Source organism: Harpia harpyja, chromosome 7, assembly GCF_026419915.1.
Source record: "Harpia harpyja isolate bHarHar1 chromosome 7, bHarHar1 primary haplotype, whole genome shotgun sequence".
NCBI classification, from domain to species: domain Eukaryota; kingdom Metazoa; phylum Chordata; class Aves; order Accipitriformes; family Accipitridae; genus Harpia; species Harpia harpyja.
This window is the reverse complement of record NC_068946.1, coordinates 18,503,665-18,524,258: the sequence shown is the minus strand read 5'-3', so window position 1 is coordinate 18,524,258 and position 20,594 is coordinate 18,503,665. Positions and strand designations below refer to the sequence as shown.

At 42.0% G+C, this 20,594-nt stretch overlaps 1 protein-coding gene across 8 annotated transcripts in view; it reads right to left on the bottom strand.

Annotated features, from left to right (window-relative positions):
• The window catches only part of ERBB4 (erb-b2 receptor tyrosine kinase 4), a 666,663-nt gene that overhangs the window by 9,606 nt on the left and 636,463 nt on the right, over positions 1 to 20,594 (bottom strand). For all 8 annotated transcript variants that reach the window (XM_052792389.1, XM_052792388.1, XM_052792393.1 and 5 more), the window contains 2 exons: positions 19,912 to 20,009; positions 17,437 to 17,607 (listed from right to left, as the gene is read on the bottom strand). In XM_052792389.1, coding sequence (XP_052648349.1) covers positions 17,437 to 17,607; positions 19,912 to 20,009 — 269 coding nt within the window. The remainder of the gene's footprint in view (positions 1 to 17,436; positions 17,608 to 19,911; positions 20,010 to 20,594) is intronic.

Below are 20,594 nucleotides of genomic sequence, written 5' to 3'. Positions count from 1 at the left end.
TTCTCGAACCATCTTACACTGCCCTGTGGACCCTGAACTGCTGTAACATCACCAGCACAGTGGTTGCATTTATACCTATTACTCAAAACTGGCCTGTTTTTCATTGAGGAAATGCTGATTTTTGGAGGAAAATAAAAATAAAACAAAGAACCCTTTATTTTTCATGTGTTTTTCTAGTGCCAAAATGATATTTTTGAGACTACAAGATCAGTTCTTCATAATTACTTTGTTTCCTATTTTGTTTCAAAAACTTTATCGTATTTCCCTTACCTTCTAGTTGGGGGAAAGAAAAAGTCAGGGTTTGAAAAAAGAAAGTCTAAACTTGAGATAAATTAGAAGGAAAAACCCACTGCCTCAGGAAAGAAATCTAACCACCCTGAGAACACTCTACTTTAGAAGATATCTCGTTCATCAAAATCTGTTTCAAAAACATATCCACACCAAGAAACATACCAAAATTAAAAGAAAAGACAACATGCATCCTCTCATAGTTAAGGATTGGATATACTACAGTCAATCTTTCCATTGTAAACTTCTTGCCAAAACATCAGGATGGAGATGATGGTCACTGTCAAATATCTTACTTTATAAAGGAATGTTTTGTGTTTAAGCAAAATACCTGCACCAGGAAAAACCTTAAACCCAAACTTTTTTTAAATGCGTGCTGTTGTTCTGAAGACCTTTTTCCAGTGATCAAAAATACACCCATTTCCTTCTGTTTGAAGTATCCCTGCAGCCACTTTGTTACTCAGATGTAGCACCTTGTGTTTGAGGTGTAAATGTGGTGATAGGCCATAGTTAGAGATACACTTTTCTCAATCCCCATGAAAATTCGTCTATTTAGCCAAGTTCTGACCTAAAAAAGGCTCGGGGTTGCAAATTACAAAAGCACAGGAAAACCTTTGTTAGCTGAATTGTCTATCTGCACCATCCATTAGCAAGGCTTGAGCAGGACTCTCTCTCTGGAGTTGTTTTTCCTCAGGGAAACCAGGTCCCAGGAGGAAAGACAGGAGAGGATCTATCCCACGGTCTCAGCGACCCCCCTGCCAGCGCCAGTGCTCAAGGGAGGAGGAGGAGGAGGAGGAAACAGCAGACTGAGCAGACTGCAGAGGAGTTGAGAGGTTTGCACGGAAAGTGGTGCTGGAGGAGCTGGCAGCAGGGATGGTAAGGAGCCAGGGCACAGTGGCTTGCAAAGGAATGGAGGGCAATGGCAAGTGAGAGAGACTGTGAGGTGGCGGGAGGGAAAAAGGGTTGGCATGTGACAGGAGGCTGAGTAGGAAGGGAGAGATGGTAGTAAGACCTAAACATGACAGGGAGGAATGGGAGGCACAAGGACAAAAGATAGTCTGAAGCACCAAAACACCAGCTTCTCTAGAGGCTGGAGCTGAACTTGAATCTCCTCTGCTGTCAGTAAATTGCTCTTGAACCAAATGGCCAAATGCAGGCTTGGTTCAGCTGGTGCAGAGGAAACCGAGCAGCCACCGGTCCTCCCTTAGCACAAGTGGCAGAGCTCTGCTTTGTGTAGTCAGTGTGCAGGGGTAATAGTGTGAGGGAGGAGGGACCGAGACACCACTGAAGTCTAGGCTAACTGTGACTGATTTCACTAAGCTTTTACCAAAGAGCTCATTACGTTTGAAAAGTAGAGCTTAAACTTAAGACCTAGGCTTAAGTTCCAGAAGAACAACAGCCAAGAAAAGTTCACAAGGAGGGAAGGAAGAACCAAAGTCAGCAGTTGCCTGGCTGAGATCATCACACTTGAGAGCGAAGATCGTAACAGAAGAGGAAACAGAAGACACTTTACCAGAGATTATGTTTTTGATGGGAACAGACATCAATACACATCTGGTTACAGGCTGTGCAGCAAGCTTGTAACTTGGCAGTCTTCTGCAAAAGGTTTGTTTGGGACAATTGGGAAGATCCCTTTAAACAGGGAACACCGTGGGAACCAGAGACACTCTGATTGCAGAGGTCAAATCCCCTCTGAAACCCCCCACCTTTCTTTTGTACCACAGATTTACAGTCCATTTGTAACAACACATGGGCAACGACAGGTTACAACCCAGAATGTGTTAGACAAATGGATAAAAAACATCCCCTGAGCCTGCCAGCTGCTACTTTGAAGTCCTACTGATGGCTACAGGATATTGCACTGCAGGAGACTTAATCTGCCTTCTCCTTGCCCTCTGATATCATATTTACTTGAATTCAGGGAAGCTTTCTGTCTACTCCTAAGAGGTGGAGAAGGAAAGACCGAAGACAGGTAAGTAGTAAGCTGTGGTCTATGGAGGGTGGTGAGGAATTAGGCAAACTGATGATTACAGATAGGATCCAGAGAAGGACTACAAAGTGGTGACTAGAGAGAGTCAACTTAACAGTGAGGAATCCGAAGCTCTGCTGGGAATCGTCTACCTCCTTGTAAAGGTCCCCAGCTTCCTTGCCTCCCACCTGCAGGCTGCGAGACTCTGAAGAGGGGGGTTGTTTCTTTTGGTTTCCAAGGTGGCTACAGCACTCCAGACTGCACAAGAGTGAAAAGAGCTGTAGCAATACTGTATTAGTATTATGTGCAGGGTATTGGAGTTCGCTGCTGTCCACTTTTCACAGACACTAAACCAGTGACTGTAACCACTCCTTTTCTATTCAGTACTACACCATGCTATATCACACACCTTTAATTTACATCTTTCTATTTTCACAGAGGCACTCCCATGAATTTCAACTTGTGGTTCATTGATTCTGGATGAATAAAGGGAGAGCTGTCTTAAACTATTTTTACTTCACAGCCCACAGTAATCTCTTAAAGATAACTTAGAAAATCAAGTCTTTTGTCAACAGGCTTGACTTCAGTACACAGGGCTATGCTCCTCTGCCAGTAAATGTTTAGATGATTAGCAACTTAAAAAAATACTGTTCTAGGATGGCCACATTATCTATCCGTGGGCATGCTTTGCTCCACCCTCATCACAAAAGGCTAAACCCACCGTCCTATCTTTAGATCTTCTTGGCCGTGACTCTAACATTTAAATACATACTATGAAACTGTAACAACATAATAACAGGCCCTCTTAGAATAGCCCTGTCCCAAGATGTCAGGAGAGGATGGACTAGCATTAATGCATTTATTGCTATTTTTGCTGACAAGACCGTTCCCAGTCAGTGACCTGCCAACTAAGATCACAGAAATGGTATTTTCTTCATGCCTCCCCTTTAGCTCTGTACTAAACATAGCTGTCTTGCAACACCCTTAACACAGAACCTTACAGCTTGGCTCTTCTCCAAACCACTGGTGTCTGCACACTTTTTTAATTCTTTACTGTTTTTCCCCATGAGTTAATACCCTGTGGCCACTGTTCCAAAAAAAGGAGGCAAAGAAAACAGCTGTGGTGCCAATTAGTTGGGCTGAAAATGCGATATAATTGTTTAAATGACTTTAAATTGCCTGCTAATTGCAATGTGATGTCATCACTTTTTAGGCTTCCAAGATAACTACTGAAAGCCCCAGCCAACTCTTATTGGTCAGGACATGAATCACAGTGTGAGCAGAAAATACATTTGGACCTTACCGAGTAAAACTTAAATAGCTTGATTTGCCAATTTACTTTGTTGATTTTTTTTTTGTCATAGTTTTTGCATCTTAAATACTACCTTGAAAAAAAAAAGCTGATGTTCCTTTACTGAGAAAATCTACATTTTTGGATTTCTGATCCTGAAATTCTGACCTGAATGATCAAGATCTCTAGCTTGTTGAGATGGACAGAAACTTCAGAGGCTGGTTGCTCAAAGACCTCACTACATAAGTCTACTTAAAAAGTCTCAACTTGCATACTAAAAAAAAAGAAAAGATGAATCAATAATCACCCCCTTTTGATAGTGTAATATGCATTATAGCCAATAGCTCTGGAGTGCACACATCCATCGCCATTTAAAGTCTAAGCATCCTCCAGAAAGAGCCTAGCCTTTTTAACTGCCCATGAGCAGCCCTAACTAGAAATGCCCAAGATTTCGTTCTTTATATCACATGATTGAATTTTAGGCACAAACATGACATCAGAGAGAAAAGTTAAGAAACAAGCAAATGTCCTCTAAAGCCTTTAGAGGCCCTTTGGTATTAAATACCAGTGACATATCAGCTATTACAACTGCTAACATTTGTGTAAAATGAGCCTTGATAAAAGAGAGGTAAATAACACTTTTCTGAATATTGGCTTGTGTTATTGCTTTCTATTCATTAATTTCACTCTCCAATTCCTTGCTTCTAAAATCTCCCAAAGGTAAATATCTCCTTTATAGCAGGGACGTAATATTTTCTGGCTGCATGTTAAACTGTAATGAAATCAAAGCCTTGTTGGGTCCTGCCGCTCATATTTATATAGTTATGTGAATATGCCTGACTTGTCTCTTTTCATTTGAGTCTAGTGTCATGCTGAGAGTATGGCACCCAGAGCTGTGTTCATCCCCCTGCCTGTGCTACAGCTCATCCCACACCAGCCCTACAGTGACCACAGCTGCCTTCAAAGCTGCACCCACAGCAGATCTCAGGTGGAAGAAATGCTGAAGGTACTCAGTGATGTGATGCTGCTGTGGGACTATGGGTGGTACAGGACTATCACCAAACAGAAAATAAATAAAACTATGTATTTTACAGCATGATCTGGTACCCCCATGCTTTGCTTGCTAGCAGAGCCTCCCAAGAGCACCCTCGCTGCTGCAGAGCTGGTTTTCCTTGTCAGCCACCGAGACGTGCACACACATTTGATAGAGTTGCACAATTATTACTGTTTCTTGTTCTTAAGCAGCCTGCTAAGCTCATGGGACTGAAAGATTTTTCTTCACTAAAGGCAAGGCTCTGCCAACATCAATGTACGTACACACACGTCTGAACCCACTCTGATACTGCTCCTATCCACATGAAAACCCAGCTCTCTTTCTCTCTCCTTCTGCTCTCGTATGCAAAAAGCACCAAACCATAAAGCAGGAGTAAAACACTCCTACCTTCTCACTGGGATGCTCCTCAAACATCCTGTTCAGGGGCTCATGGTCTGTGCTTCAGACAACTCAGTGATTATCTGTTTTGATCGAGCTCTGCAACACTTCTTTGTACCAGTTCAGTCTTGGGCCGTGTGCCCCCAGAAATAACTCACTTTCCTCTTTCCCCTAGAAACTGTACCTGATTTGAAACCAAGTCAGTATCTAGGCTCGAGTCACCAAACCGCAGCCTCCTAACATACCAGGCTGAGCAGATCTTGCTGCAAGCACCGAGATTTCAGCAGTTCTCTAGGAAGAGGGACAGCTGATTTATGCAAGTGGATCTGAATAATATCTTTGGGATGCTCTGGTGGGGCTGTAGGAAAAGCACACAACACAGAGCTGTCCCACCCGCCCCGAGCAAACTCCAGCTACATTTCAAGGGAGCAGCCTGGTATTTACAACTGATCTGAACTGAAATTCAAATAGGAAAGACCACCCCAGGAGAGCAGCCACCTCTGCTCAGGAGCAGTCCTGCTTCCCTCTGACCACACAGCTAACAGCTTACTCTGCCCTGTTTCAGGGAGCCCACAGCAAACATGTCTGAGACAAAAATCAAAGGAAAGAAAAAACACGTACCACGAGATTGCTATATAAGGTTAAATAGAAATGAAATGCTGTTTGTATAGTAATAGCTAGAAGGTTTTGCAAACCTCTGGAGATTTCTGGTCCTAGCCCCTGCTCAGAGCAGGGCCATATATAAAAAGAAAGGATTAGACTCCCCCCATGGCCATTAAAGTTAAAGCCTATCCCTACAGCTCGCAGCACCTGACACAAGCCTGGCATTCCTCATGCTCTCTCTTCTGTTCAGCCTGGGCTCCTGACCCTAATTAAGAAAACTCCATTCCTCACTGGGCACTTTCCTCTAGGACTATGAAGAAAAGTTCGCATTACTGTCACTGCCAAGTGTCATGGCTCGGCACTAGGTACAGGTCATTGCTGGCACCCTGCATCATTTCAGCACACAGAAAAACAATCACAGCATTACTGGAGATGTACATCCTCTGAAACTGGTTTGGGATATGTGTGTGTGTGTCTCTTACATCACCTATTTCAGGCACACAAACAGCAATGTGGCCCGCCCAAGTTAATGTAGGAAGACAGGACATGCATTTTTCCAGTGAGAGGAAATGGAAGCCTATTATTCAACAACAAAAATAAAACGGAGGAATAATATACACAGGTTGTGGACAGTAGCTATGCAACAATTTACAGTGCCCTTAGTTCAATGGCTATGAAGTTCCATTGGGGATCAATGAATCTTTATTGGAAATGATGATGTCCCAGTCCCTTTTCCAGCATTACCCTTTCTCAGAATGTGTGTAAACATTTTAACTTGAATGTTGATACTCAAGTATAGAAAAGAATGCAAGCACCATCCTGTGTTAGCTAGAGTGTTTGCTCCAGTCTCTGATGACTGCTCCTTCCACAATAAAGAAACAAAACATCCAGTTTAGATCAGTGCGGGGTGGGGGAATAGAAGAAACAAGGAATAAGTCTTTTCTGCACCTAAGTTTTTTCTGGTTGCTGTTTGTCAGAAGAGAGGTAAGGCTTTCAGGCAGCCTGAGCTCTAACTCAGTTCACATAGGCTGCCTGTATCATCTGGACATGCCAGATCACATCCTGGCAATATGGTGGGTTTAAGACATCCCTGAACTTGTTCAAAATCAGTATGGATGTTTCACTAGTGACCTGGGTTCAGGTCAGTACTGACTGACTTTGTAGCTTCGGATGAGTCATTTAAACTTTCTCTTGCACAATTTTCTCTTCTAACAGCTGTCTGCTTTCAGACTTACAAACTCTTTTAGAGCAGTCCATATGCAGTGGGATACCCAAATCTGAATACAGCCTTCTCGGAGTAGTTTAGTCTGGACTGTGAACAGTAAACGGCATGTGTCACAAACAAAACATGCCTAACAATCTTGGTATAGTGGTATAGAAAATGACATACCTAAATATTGCACAGAATAGTTCCTGTGCTGCTACTAGAAAATACCAGACATACACCATATATTTTTAGTCTAACACTTCACCAAGTAGAGTCGTCAAAGATTACAAAACCACCAACGAAACTCAGTATCCAGGCACACTGACAGGGAAACATAGGTGAAATGCTTTTCCATAGACCCATCTCCTATACCTGGGCTGGGAATAGAAGCATTCTCCTGCTGTACGGCATCAAAAACGCTCCCTGGAAACCCCCTTGTCCTCCAGACCTCGGAAACGTTTGTCCTTCCAACTTCAGAAGAGCTGGCAAACAGACTTCAGCTGGCACAATATGTAATTTGATCTAAGCATGACACAAGAATGAAGATGCACGAATTCCTTTTCCCTATTATTTTGTATTAACATATCGTGAGTGTCAAACAGACAGGAGAGCAGGAAGAGAGACAGCTTGCATGGGTCTATCTTTCCTTTTCAATCTCTTTTACTCCCATATCCTTCCTGTCACCCATGACTAGCTTTCTGTCACTCCTTTTTAATATACTCTCCAAGATGTTTTACAGTAAATGGCACCTTCTAACACTGGGCCAATTCCCCACAGTTTGGAAGAGACAACATACCATTTCCTAGCTACTCTAGCAATTCCCTGTGGGAGAGAAGGGTCAAGGCGCTACTCCTGCTCATATGCTGTAGCATCTGTCCAAAACACAGGAGCAGCAGCAACTTTTCTGTACAAACCTCAGGCTTCAAATCCCAAAACAGGGAAAGGATGGGGAATGGGACCAAAACCACAACACGGTCATGATTTGTGATTGCGACATGGCAGACAAAAAAAAAAAAAAAAAAAAAAAGGCACAAAAGAAAGTTGATGAGCAATACTCGGAGAAGCAGCCCCCTCCTATGCTGCACACTGCATTGCCATCTTCCCCAGTCTGTTTTATACAGTAATCAAAGGATATTCTGAGCCTCTCAAAATGCCATCAACCCTCATTGAGAATGAAATAGAGCACATCTCCACTGAAGCCTTTACAGCAGTAATCATTACAGCATGCTGGCCTGAACAGGGAGCTCTTACAGACAAAGACAGGTTTTAAAAATAAAATAAAAAAGCCTTCCTAAAATCTGAATAGAAACTTGATGATAATCTCCCAATTTTATTATGCAAGGGGGAAAAGAAACCCATAATTGTGCACTCTTGGTCTCTTATGGCAAAGAATAGGCTTCTTGATGAAATGCTGAGTTGATTTAGAGCAGGGCTGAGGTTCTGGTGGCAATAATACACTAAAAGAAATAACCATCCAGCTGATTTGGATAAAATAATCATTTTTTAACATTCTAAATCTAAACTTCATCTGTGCCTCCTCCCACTTCTCCCCACCGCATCTTTTGGAGAGTCTTTTTATAGCTTTGAGGATTTTTTTTCCCTCCCCTGCCGCAGCATTTAACATGAAAGACAGACTCTTTACTCTGGCTAACAAAGGGCATTTTAGGCTGTGCTGGCATTTATCCCCATTCCATGTATGTTTAGAAAGTGCAGTATTTGGCACAGCATGCTCCAGAGTCCTCCAGCCACCTTACACTCGAAGCATGATCACAGGAGTCCCACTGCTGTGGGACACTGCGGACAGCACTTTCCGGCTCGTGAGCCCCAACTGTCGCAGGCAGACAGGTGTTTAAACGACAACTCTTTGGAGCCCTGCCAGGTGCATTTCCAAATCATGGCCCCTTGTATTTTCAGGTGCTTTTATAATTTTAAGAAAATCAAAAATATGATTTCTCAGAAACGGGTATTTTTCACTAACAATTTCTGCTTCAAATCTAGTCACTGAAGGAAAATTTTCTCCCAGCTCTCATAATTATTTCCTGACTCTTAGTCCACTTTTCCATCTACTGAATTATGTAGAGTTGTTTAGCTTGCTGTTTTCCAAGAATGCCTCATCAGTGCAGTGTAGAAATATTTATTACTTACTCTCTTTATATCTATTGACTTTTTTTCTTTTCATGAGAGAAAAGAAAATGGATCAGCTGTGAGCTCTCTTGACTGTTAACACAGCCAGCAGCTATTCATGGATTAAGCAGATGCTGCCTGATTTTAAACCAGTTTATATTAAAGCTCAATAAATTTACATGTCATGCATCAAGGTTTGAAGCAATATACAGCTGCAGTCTCTTCCACTGATTCCACTGAGCGTGAACTTGCAGGTCTCACCAGGAAGCACTGTGAGGTGGTGATTTGTTATTAAATATATATTAAATTTGTAGAAACCAAAATGCCATCCAACACTTTTGGAAGGTCTGACTGTAAATCTATATGCCTGAATTCAGGAGACTGAACGTGACAGAAAACAGCTAACATTAAAAACCTCCTGTTTTAAGGCACTTGACCTGCAAAACCATGAGGCAATTTGACAAGTTGGCCCTGATAATCTATTCAGGCTGAGAAGGGCTTATTCCTTGAGAAATATCACTGATTTCAGCTGGCCTGGTTGCAAAGCAAGAAACTAATTGCCATAAAGCACTTTCAAAGAATTCTCTGTGAAGAGCCCGGCATCAGCTATTCTGTTTGAGTCCTCCATATGAATTTTCTTCCTTTCTCCTCTGGCAAATTTAGCACATTTTTAAAAGGTATTTAAATACTCATATTCTAAATATACATATTTTGTGAGCAGCTTTCCTTTTTCATGTAAATTATTAAGACTGAAATAATTTTCCATCTAATGTATTTTACAGGGTATTTTTGCATGTTTATTCTTACTACTTCATTCACCCTGAGCAATGAAATTAGGCTGACTAGTATCAGCCTGCGTTCAGCTCCTGCTTTTCATGGACAAAGATGGCCTTCTGCTATCTACATTTCCAACAAAGACTAGAAGTAGACACAGAAGAATTTCCCAGAAGAAAGAAGTTACAGTAGGTGAAGTATTTGTGATGGTCAACTAGACACCAACAAAACACTAACAGCTACTGAGAACTGCTTAATGTAAAAGAGCACAACAGGAGCCTCCTACCACCAGGATGTCATAAGAACTTAGGGAAGCAGAAAATGGGAATTTGAGATCTTGAAAGAGAGCTTGGTGGGACTTCCAGAATTACCCTAAAGGTTCCATGGCAGCAACTGCGGTATCTGGTATACTGTTGCCTAGACTCTACTAGGAAAGTACATAAAATGTAGTATTTAATGAAAGACATATAGAATGGATTCATACAAACTTTCCTAACTAATAAAGCAGTTTTTCAAGAAGCAAGAGAGCTAATACAGAGTTAGTATCAGTGTAATCTTCTGAAATGTTGTGAAACACTTTGATACACTCTCTAGTTAGTTTACAAGTTCATCTGTTCTGGCATTGGAGATTCCATTGCAACACTTACATGAGGAAGTTACAGAGTCTAGTAGAAAGGCAAAAAAATGACTATTAAGATTTCCAGAAAGTTTTTAATCACCTTTTAAGGAGAAGGATTTAAAGAAATGGGAGAGAAATCAATAAAAAACTCCACAGCCTGACAGACTGCAGTAATAAGCATCAAATTTAAGAAAAGATTTGGTCGTATTATTTTTGGGAAGATATTGCAGAAGCAAAGGGGTGGCAAACACCACAAACCAACCTAATAAAAAGAAGACATCAGTGTTGTCCTTCTTTAACAACAAACACGTACAAATGGTATTATCCTACTCAGCCCCTTAAGCAGAAGAGATTTCTGATAACTGGCAGCTCCTTAATGTAGCACAAAAAGGGGTGCATGGCAGGCAATAATAGGATCCAAATCCTGCTAAGGAGTCAACATTAACTGCCCAGTGAGACTTTTCTACACTGTGATGTATTTTCCACCCCACCTGATACAATCAAGACAATCTTTCTAAAAGACAAAGTCCACCTCAAAAAGAATTTCTGCACTTCATGCAGAAATTAAGAGACAAGAGACTCTGGCCTATGTTATGCCAGAAGGTTAGACAAAATGCTTGCAATGGCCCCATCTAGCCTTGATATCTCTTCACACAAATCATCTATTGACATTAGGATGAAGTAGTTTTACTGTCATCAGCCCCACATGGCTAGGACACACCTGGAGAAATAACTTAGCTTGAGAGCTTGGGCAGGAACAGTTAACTGCCTTTTCTTACAGAAAAAGAAATGGGAACCAGGAAGGCACTGACTGCTACTAAAGCCCTGGGCACAAGGAGAATCATAGACAAATCATGACTGCCTCCTGCCACCTTCTTTGCCAAGACGAAAGGATGCTATAACCGACTGCTAGCTCTCTCCACCTGCACTGATAGTACCTCTCATACTAGCTCAGCTGTGCTGGCACACTGGGAAGCGCCCCTCCAAATTCTGACTGCTCTCCAAAATCCTTCCTTCCAGCCGTAACTGAAGATAGCAGTGCTTACGGTCCCCCACCTTCCAAGTCTTCTGTATTTCAGTATGTAAAGGAGGTCATATTAGACCTCAGGTCTGATCTTCTAACACTGGAGCACTAGAGGTGCCTAAGAAATTCAGCCCTGTTACTTAAAAATCTAATAAAAGTCACTTAATTCTGGTAGCAGTCCCACTGGGTGAATAGTCCCTATTGTCCATGATAAGCTTTGGAAGGAAAGATGCCATACGCCATACTGATGTGAAACACATCAGAAAATCACTAACAACCATCTCCTTTGTAATCTTGTGATTTGAAAATGGCTACCTTTCAAATTTAGAAGCCAGAACAAATTAATCACAAAGATAGCTTCTTGCCTGGTTTCACTCTGTAATAATCCTTTTATGTGCAGACATTTACAGATGTTCAGCCATGAAACACTACCAGACCTAATGCCACACCAGGACTGTTGCAATGGCATACCAGACACTACTCAGGGAATTGAAAACTGACTTTTGGCGTACCAGAGTCTGCTTTAGCCAAGCAGAATAGTGTCCCTGGATGTATGACTTAGACATCTCTGGAAAAAAATAACTTGATATTTAATTGCAGGGTTGGCAGGTGCTTCCATGATATATAGCGTATGGAATAAAATTACAGGGACAGTATCAGCAAGTAACAAACAGTATAGACAGTTTTCAGCAGGAATTAGCCAAGGATTTAGAGCAAAAAGCATCATGGGGTACACAGAGTGCTTTCTGTATTAGTATTATCTCTGTGCACACAGGACAGTACTCATTACAAATACCTGAATGAATCTTCTAATGGCTGTGAATGTAGGACATTCGAGCACTAGCTGGAGTCCTGTGCTCATGGAAACACTGCCGAGGATTCAGCTTATCTCTCAGAAGCACAGAGCTTCTAAAACTCCGTATTTCTAGAATATCTCTAGACAATGGAAAATAAAAGCTGGAAAAAGCTGAAGGGCTGAAATAGCAATTGAAGAGTTTCAGATGCAATGAAAGAATTCAATTTAGCTTAGGATGCTAATTTTTACTTAAAAGCTGCATCAGTCCCAGGCTGGACTCATAACAGAGGGCACTGTTATGGGCTAGAGCGTGTGCAGGCTTCTGCTCCTGGCAGTACAGGTCCCAAAGACATGCTAGTATGAAGCCAGTGTGGGTGTGATGGAAATGCTGAAGCTGTGTCTGAGCCTTGCAACTTCATAAATCTCAGTAATCCTTGGAAGAAGAAGGATGTGACAATTCCCAGGGAGCTGGGAACTTCCTGGAAGGCTCCCCTCTTTCCAGTCTTCCTTCTACTGGCTGCAGCTCTGTGCTATTAATTCATACCCAAATAGCTTTTTTTCTTCACATGGGAGGGAGAAAGCAGGCAGTGTTCTACACAAACCACATCCAGTGGTGCCTCTCCCAGGCAACAAGCTGCCAGGATTTAGGACTGAGATCACCCTAGAGAAACTTCAGAGCTTTTCTTATTAAGTAAATGCTCTTGCTCTTCCTTAATTCCCTGACTTCAAAGCCTAAGTGTGAGGAGCCTCATGATCTCCCTGCTTTCTTCCTGCAAACTTTTGTCCGCAGTAGAGCTGCGCTGCTGGAACACTCAACTAAAGCTGTCAGTACAACACGCCCAGAGAAGGAGCACAATACTCTGCCATCACATAACTGACTCTTTCTTCACTAAAACTACAATCAGAACAATTAAGATGGGAAATACAGTATCTTTCATGCTTCTGATCTCTGAAAATGACATGAAGATCATGTAGCTCTTGTCTGTGTGTTTTACTTCACCAAATTGCCTGGCAATCTCCTCATAAAATTTAATTTGCCAGACACAGTGAACACAAACTACCTAAGCTGTATCAATTCCTTTGGCATCTATGGCTGTAGCAGCACCATAATGAGTTTGTGTAATATTAATATTCACTACACCAAACAAGCATAAATCACAAACTATCTAAAGGAAACACAAAGACAGAATAAGACAACTGCAGATAGAGAGCTCTGACAGCATTTCATTTCTGTGTGATTCTTGTAGCTGACATCCATCTGTACTGAACTATACACAACAGATGCACTATTACCTTAAAGGAGCTACTGTGTATTTTGTTTTAAATCAACACAAATCTTCACTGGAAGAATAGTTAATGTACCAAGAACCTGAGTGCTTCAGAAAAACAACAGACAAATACGTAGCTTTCTGCACAGAGAGGAAACAAATGTACTACATCCAGAAAAAACCTCTGCAAAGGAAACCAGGAATGCTAAGATGCTATGGGGCTCTCAACTTGGCCCCAAGCCTCTCCAGCAACAAGGTGCTGTGGACTTCCTGCAATCTAGATGTACTTACCTATATGGCAGTACTAGCAGTACGTTTAGGAGATGCAGAATTGTTAGCAAACAAAGCTGAGACTGAAGCTAATCTGAGACACTGGACAAGCATCAAAATTCTACTGGTAATCCTGTTATGGGACAGGAGTCAGTGTCCAATGATACCAGCAAGTGCGATTATAAATCAGGTGGTTTTACAATGGCAACTTCTTTGCCCATCTCTTCTTTTGGCCTTAAAAATGACCCCTCCATAAACAGGCTCCTACAATAAAGAAAAACACTATAAAGATAGAAGGGGTGCAAAAATAAAGAGCTGAGTGCAAGCTTTCTGTCCCCCAGCTGCCCTCTCCGAGGTTACCTGGGTCAGAAAACTTGGCTCAGAATCTGAAAACTTTTGACAAAGGGTAATTCCAGATTTGTTTAAGTGTTAGATTGTCATATGATGCCAGAGAAAAATTCCCAGCAGTAGGTGTTACTGAAAGAAGGATACAGTCTAGCTACTGTCATTAAATTGAATTGCAAAGCAAAGCTCCCACTGACTTTAGTGGTACAAGATCACAGCCTCAAACCAAGACGGGAAATTATAAGCTGTGCAGAGGAGACATCACATCAAGAATGTGATGGAGCTGCTGTGTGGCAAAAATAAACGCACAGGGTCTCTTTCTGCAGCTCTGCTGACTTCAAGGGGATCACATGTGTGCAAGCAGCTGCAACAGTGTGGTTTAAAGTTGGGCAAAGGCTGTGAGAAAGTTACTTGAATTTTCCTACAATAATAGTAACAATAATAAAATTATTATTATTATTATTAAACAATGCCTGTGTTTGCTTTCTGTGAATATCCCAGTGAGCATGTTGGCTGCCCAAACAGCACATTTTAAATAACTTTCAGAATATTTACTCTAAGATTTTTGTTGGAATTAATTCCCTCAGCTGTAGTGGACTCCTCTGCTCAGCTGGCACTAAAGACAGAGAGCAAAAGGAACTGTTGAAAAGGCAAGAACATTTTCCTGCTAATTCTTTCTCCTTTAAATGTGCCCCAGTGTTGCCAGCAAATATGGGAGTGAGATGAATATAGCAAACCTGATGGGTCTGAGACTGCTCTCTCAACCCTATGTTGGTGTAAATAGTGTAAATTATTTCACTGTGTAAAACTAAGCTACAGTGATTTACATCAGTGTGCCAGTGAGCACCTTTCAAAGGTAACTATTGTCACTTCCTTCTTTTCTCAGAAGTTGGCAGCAAAGGAAACAGAACCTCTCCACAGGCAGCTAGGAGTAAAACTGACTTATTTCACATCAGCATCAACACTAAAAATTAACTCTTGTTGCCATAAAGAGGAAGTTTCTTGCTTATTGCTAAATCATGCATCATCCCCTCATGCATCATCCCCTCCTTCACTGCCTTTCAGTGATGCAGGAGAAATGCTACATGAATCCAGCCTACCCAGTGGGATTACAACCCAGCCTCTTCCTAAGACCTCTCTAGTCACCTTGCCTTTAAAAACAGTAGCAATTTCCTTATGGACTGACTGGATATTATTTAAGATCAGATTTTGTCTTCCTTATTCCAGAAAAGCACTGATTTACTCAGGAGAGGTGAAAGAACTTCATGCAGTGTATGGTCAGAGCATCAATATTGACCCAGTTTATACACTCTTAGCTCTTTTGCTTACCTCTTCCCTGCCTCGCATGGTGTAATCAGTTCAGACCAGGGTATGAATTTGGAACTACCTCAGCTAAGGACAAATGTCCAGAAGGTTTCTAAAGCATGAGGAATAAACAACAACATTTCAATGAGACTCCACTTAGTATTTAAAATGAGACTTTCCACTAAGAGGAGCATGGAGAGAAAAACAAACAAGTCCCTAAATACATCTGATACTTGTGCGAATGTCCTCATATTAGTAATGCATTTCACCATCTCTTAATTTTGTGCGAAGGGGTGGTACCTAAGCTGTTAAAAGGATGGAGCCAGTGCAGGAACAGGCAGAGGTCAGAGCTGCAGGCAGGGAACTCAGGAGTGAGAAGGAATTCTGGAAACCTGAACTCAGGTCCCCACCTGCAGCAGGGCTCCTGTGGCACTGAGGCTGAGGCATTTAGGACAGGATCCAATTCACCAGAGCTCACACAACAGGTCTGAGACTGCTCTGGAGTCAGTGAATAGCGAAAGACACCTCCAGAATATAACTTATCCCACTGTAACTGTCCAAGGCAGGCAGCAATAATCACCCACTAGACACACCCACTCTTCTCCAATGACATGAAATGAAGGCTAGATGAAGATCTTAGATGATATTCCTATGCTTTTCATAATTAGAGTTACGTGAGCTCAATTCCAGCTGAACACTCTCTGTACCTCAGCTCCCCCTGTAAAATGAACAGTATTTCCTCCCCTGACAGGGATGTTACAAAGATCAACACGCTAAAAATCTGTGACGTGCTCTACAAAAACAGATGCTTGTGAAGGAAGGCCATGAAAGCATCAAACACAAACAGAAAAAGGGGCTGGGTCTGAAATCTAGCTCCAGACACAAAAGCCGCATTATCTATATATTCCAGCTGCTCTCAGTTACATTAGTGCCAACCCTGTCAAGTCAACAGGATTGCAGGGATGGGAGAATCAGAGCTATGTCCTTCCTGGCCAGGACAGTACGCAACTGAGAAACCGCACTGCTTGACTTCACAAGCCTCAGCTGTGCTTTCAAGACAGGCAGTTAAATCAAGTCTTTGTTCACTCAAGGCTGAATTCACTGAGGCACAATGAACAGGTGTCCTGGTTTCAGCTGGGACAGAGTTAATTTTCTTTCTAGTAGCTGGTATAGTGTGACATTTTCGATTTAGTATAAGAACAACGTTGATGACGCACTGATATTTTCAGTTGTTGCTAAGTAGTGTTTAGACTAAGGGAATGATTTTTCAGCTTCTCATGCCCAGCCAGCAAGAAGGCTGGAGGGGCACAAGAAGCTGGGAGGGGACACGGCCAGGGCAGCTGACCCAAACTGGCCAAAGGGGTATTCCATACCATGTGACGTCATGCCCAGTATATAAACTCAGGGGAGTTGGCCTGGGGGGGTGCAGATCACTGCTTGGGAACTAACTGGGCATCAGTTGGTGAGTGTTGAGCAACTGCCCTGTGCATCAGTTGTTTTGTATATTCCAATCCTTTTTATTGTCATTTTATTATTGTTATTATTATCATCACTATTATTATTTTCTTTCTTTTTGTCCTATTAAACTGTTGTTATCTCAACCCTCCAGTTTTACTTTTTTTCCTGATTTTCTCCCCCATCCCCCTGGGTGTGGGGGGGGTGTGAGTGAGCGGCTGCATGGTGCATAGTTGCTGGCTGGGGTTAAACCACAACAGTCCTTTTTGGCACCCAACATGGGACTCAACGAGTTGAGATAATGACAAATCTGACTGGAACGTGTTAGAACAATTTTGTTATAAGCATTCATTGTATTGGTTCAATAGTCACTGGTCACAATGTTGATTTATTTGCTCTCAAAGTTGGTGCGCTTGTTCTTAAAGTTGCGTTACACAATACCTTACTTGCAGTATATGCTCCCTGTTGTGCTGTGTGGTGCTTAGTTGCCAGCTGGGGTTAAACCACGACAACAGGGAACCCAGTGACAACATTTTTATAGTCACTCTCCTTACAATGGGAGCTTGTAATTCCTAAGGCAACTCTGGCATGTGTTTGATTAGTGTACTTAAATCTCCACCTGTGCTTTTATAATAACCAGAATTTTCTGTCAGAGCTTGCTCTTACCCTGTTGGAATCAATTCTTGTCCTGGAGGTGTAGATGGGAGGAGGGATGTTGAAGCCTTGAGGAACAAGATACTCTTCAGCATCCATCATATCTTCCAGGTCTTCCTCATCAAGAAGGTTTTGGAAGAACTTGCTGTCATTTGGGCTTGGGAGCTTCATACGATCATCTCCCTAAATAGGTTGTATTGGGAGAGGAAAACGGTCAAAAAATGGATTAATTTCCCAGACAGGGAACTTCAGCCTTCTTCATGCCCTGGCAGCCAGGTTGCAGGGACCACACATGCTGCTTTGTTTGTTCTAAAGCACCGCATCCACATCATTTGTTTTGATTTTTTACTGGGAATATGATGACAGAAAGGGAATAACTGCATAAATGAAGCAAAGTCAGTTTTTGGCATTCTTGTGATCAAGCTTTTATTCTTTCTTCTCTCTTTTACCCATACAAGCTCAGTTTCTGACCCAAGTTCTGGCAAGGCCTGATGTATTTTGTGAAATATCTCCGCTATTTAGGCACACATGGGGAAGAAAAATGACATGGAAACTGCTGTGTCTGGGTGTTTGCTTTATTTTCGTTTGTATTTTTAGGGACTTAAAGGCTAAATTTGCCTCTCATCCATATGGAAAGTTCTGCAGAATGTAACAGAGCTGAAAGCAATAAAAATCAAACCAGGGAACAACAGCAAAAACAATGATATGTATTTTTATTGAAAAAGCATCTACAAGCTGGAGAGGCAAATCAGGGCTGCAGGTTACTTGGTGCCACAAAACATCACAAAAGGCAGCCCACGCCCCAGACTCCTAACAGCCCATAGAAATGATGCTAAAGTTAACTGCATGGCTAAAGAATGGCCTCCTACTCTGCAAGAATTACTATGCCACAGGTGGAATCCAGCAGGGAATGATGGCTGTGCTATGGGGTGCATAGAGACCAGTTTAAAAGCTCAACAGCGAGCTTGTCATTCTTGATTGCATCTGGGGGGAAGAGGAGTCATAATGGCAGAGACACCAGTGCAATGGAGATACCCTGGTTTCTCCTCAAGAAGCACATGGCCTATATTGCCTAAAAGGATCATTGGAGAAGAAGCCTCACAGGATGAAATATCCACCAGCCTATACAACAGGGGAGGGAAGGGCAGGGGAGAGAAAGGGAGGGAAGAGGTATTTGGAATAGGGAAACATGTCCTATCTAATGAAGTAATTCAATCATTTTCCAGAATCACTTGTATCAGCTGAACTTACAATTTAACAGTGGGGATTACTGCAAGAGAAATTGACATTTCAGCACCACAAATCCTCTTGAGTAGTATTTTACTTTTCAAATATATTTTACTTCTCCTCAAGCGGAAGGAGAGTAGCATACATTCACACTGTGCAATAATACACCATGAGTAGGCTAGTGTGTCTACACAGTGAAATGAAACACCATACGATGAGACTAGCACTAGACCCTTTAGCAATAAGGAGAAATAGAGTGGCAGTGACTGTACTTCTGGAGGCTCTTCAGCTAGGAATTCTTACATCAGTGTGAAGCTAAGGACCAGCTGGCTGTATCTCTGCCCTATACTCCTTGATGTGGAGCGGATATAGCATAAGAGTATCATTACCTGGATCAAACTAATTCCATGCTTTGGTCTCTGGTGTTTCAACATCACCTTACTTCTTTTAATTTTTCATTTTAATTTGAACTGCTTACACACTGGGACCATCTAAGGACCTTACCAAATAATCGGATTCATTTTCTGTGGCTTGAGTCTGAGTTGTAATAAACACATACACAACTCTAGGCTTCTGCAGAATGTAGGAGTGAAAGGACAAAAGTTTCCACATACGCCTGCACTCAGGGCGTACACAGATCCAGCTAGATGTAGTCAACAGATATGCCCTGCTGCCACAGTGTCGTTTCATGTGATGAATCATGCTGGTGTGGGTCTATCGCAGGGACTGCGAAGCAATACAGAGCCTACACAGCCTAAGGAGAACACAGAGGGAAGCTCCTCTCTAGCATGAGAGGTACCAATGTGACACAACTCCCTGTCTTCTGAGAAACCCTAATGTGTAGGCTATGAAAAGAAATTTTCTTATGATCTCAGCAGTGCAGGCTGAGATTCAGCCTAAGCAATCGTAGAATCAAGCAAGTCCTTGGTCTAAAGTAGGTCCACTGTCCACTGACAGACAAATCTTGTCCCCAGTTTCAGGAGAGAATGCAAAGTAGTCAGTAGCTTGCAAAGCCAGATCTTGTATATGTGCCTATAAATACAAGCTTAGGAAGTGAATTTCAGATTATTTCATTATTTTTATTATTTTTGAGATAATGACACTGGCCATTCTACTTCATTCTTGTATAATACTGCGGTCACTGTTTGCTTCAAGTTCAAGAGCACCTTGAACTTAAGTGATTCAAAGGCAACCCCTTAACAGTCTGGTTTGGCAGACAGAATTCTTTTTGTTTTTCCCTGATGTTGCAGAGTTGCTTACCTGAATTACTAGGTATCTCTGAGGGTCTCGGGCCATTCTAGAGAATTCAGCAGCCAGCTCCTTGAATTTTGGCCGACTGTCAGCATCAATCATCCAGCCTGGGGACAGATGAAAGATGAGAAAGAAAACAGTTAACTGTCAAGGGAAGAAATCATTCAGTTTTTAAAAATGCACAAGTTTGAAGTCTTTGATGTCCCTGATAGCTCTGGCCTAAAGAAAAGTTGCAATAAAGAGCCCAGAAGAATGGAAAGCTAGAACTTTATGATGCATCTAAAATGGAAAACATCTGGTCTTGGCCAGAGAAGACTAGATTGTTCCACGCTGCATGGATTTCCTCTTGCTCTGAGCTCCTGTTCCCCATCCCCAAAACAGAGACAGCAACAATGCCTTGCAATTTTATGTGTCTATCTTGCCCATTTAGATGTTAGCTCTGACTGCCTTTTATTATGTCCAATGCCTAATATAATGAATCTGATCCCATCTGAGTCTAGTGGGTTTATTACAAAGTGACTACCAAATAAAATTTTATTTTAACTGACCTACTGTTCCACAGTGACTTAGATTAAAAAGAGCTGTTCAATAGATCTGCAGGATGACTGACCTCGCATCCGCCTTTCAGGTAATTCTGCATTCACGTCTCTGCATCATTAACAAAGACCTCACACAAGGCATTAGATGCTATT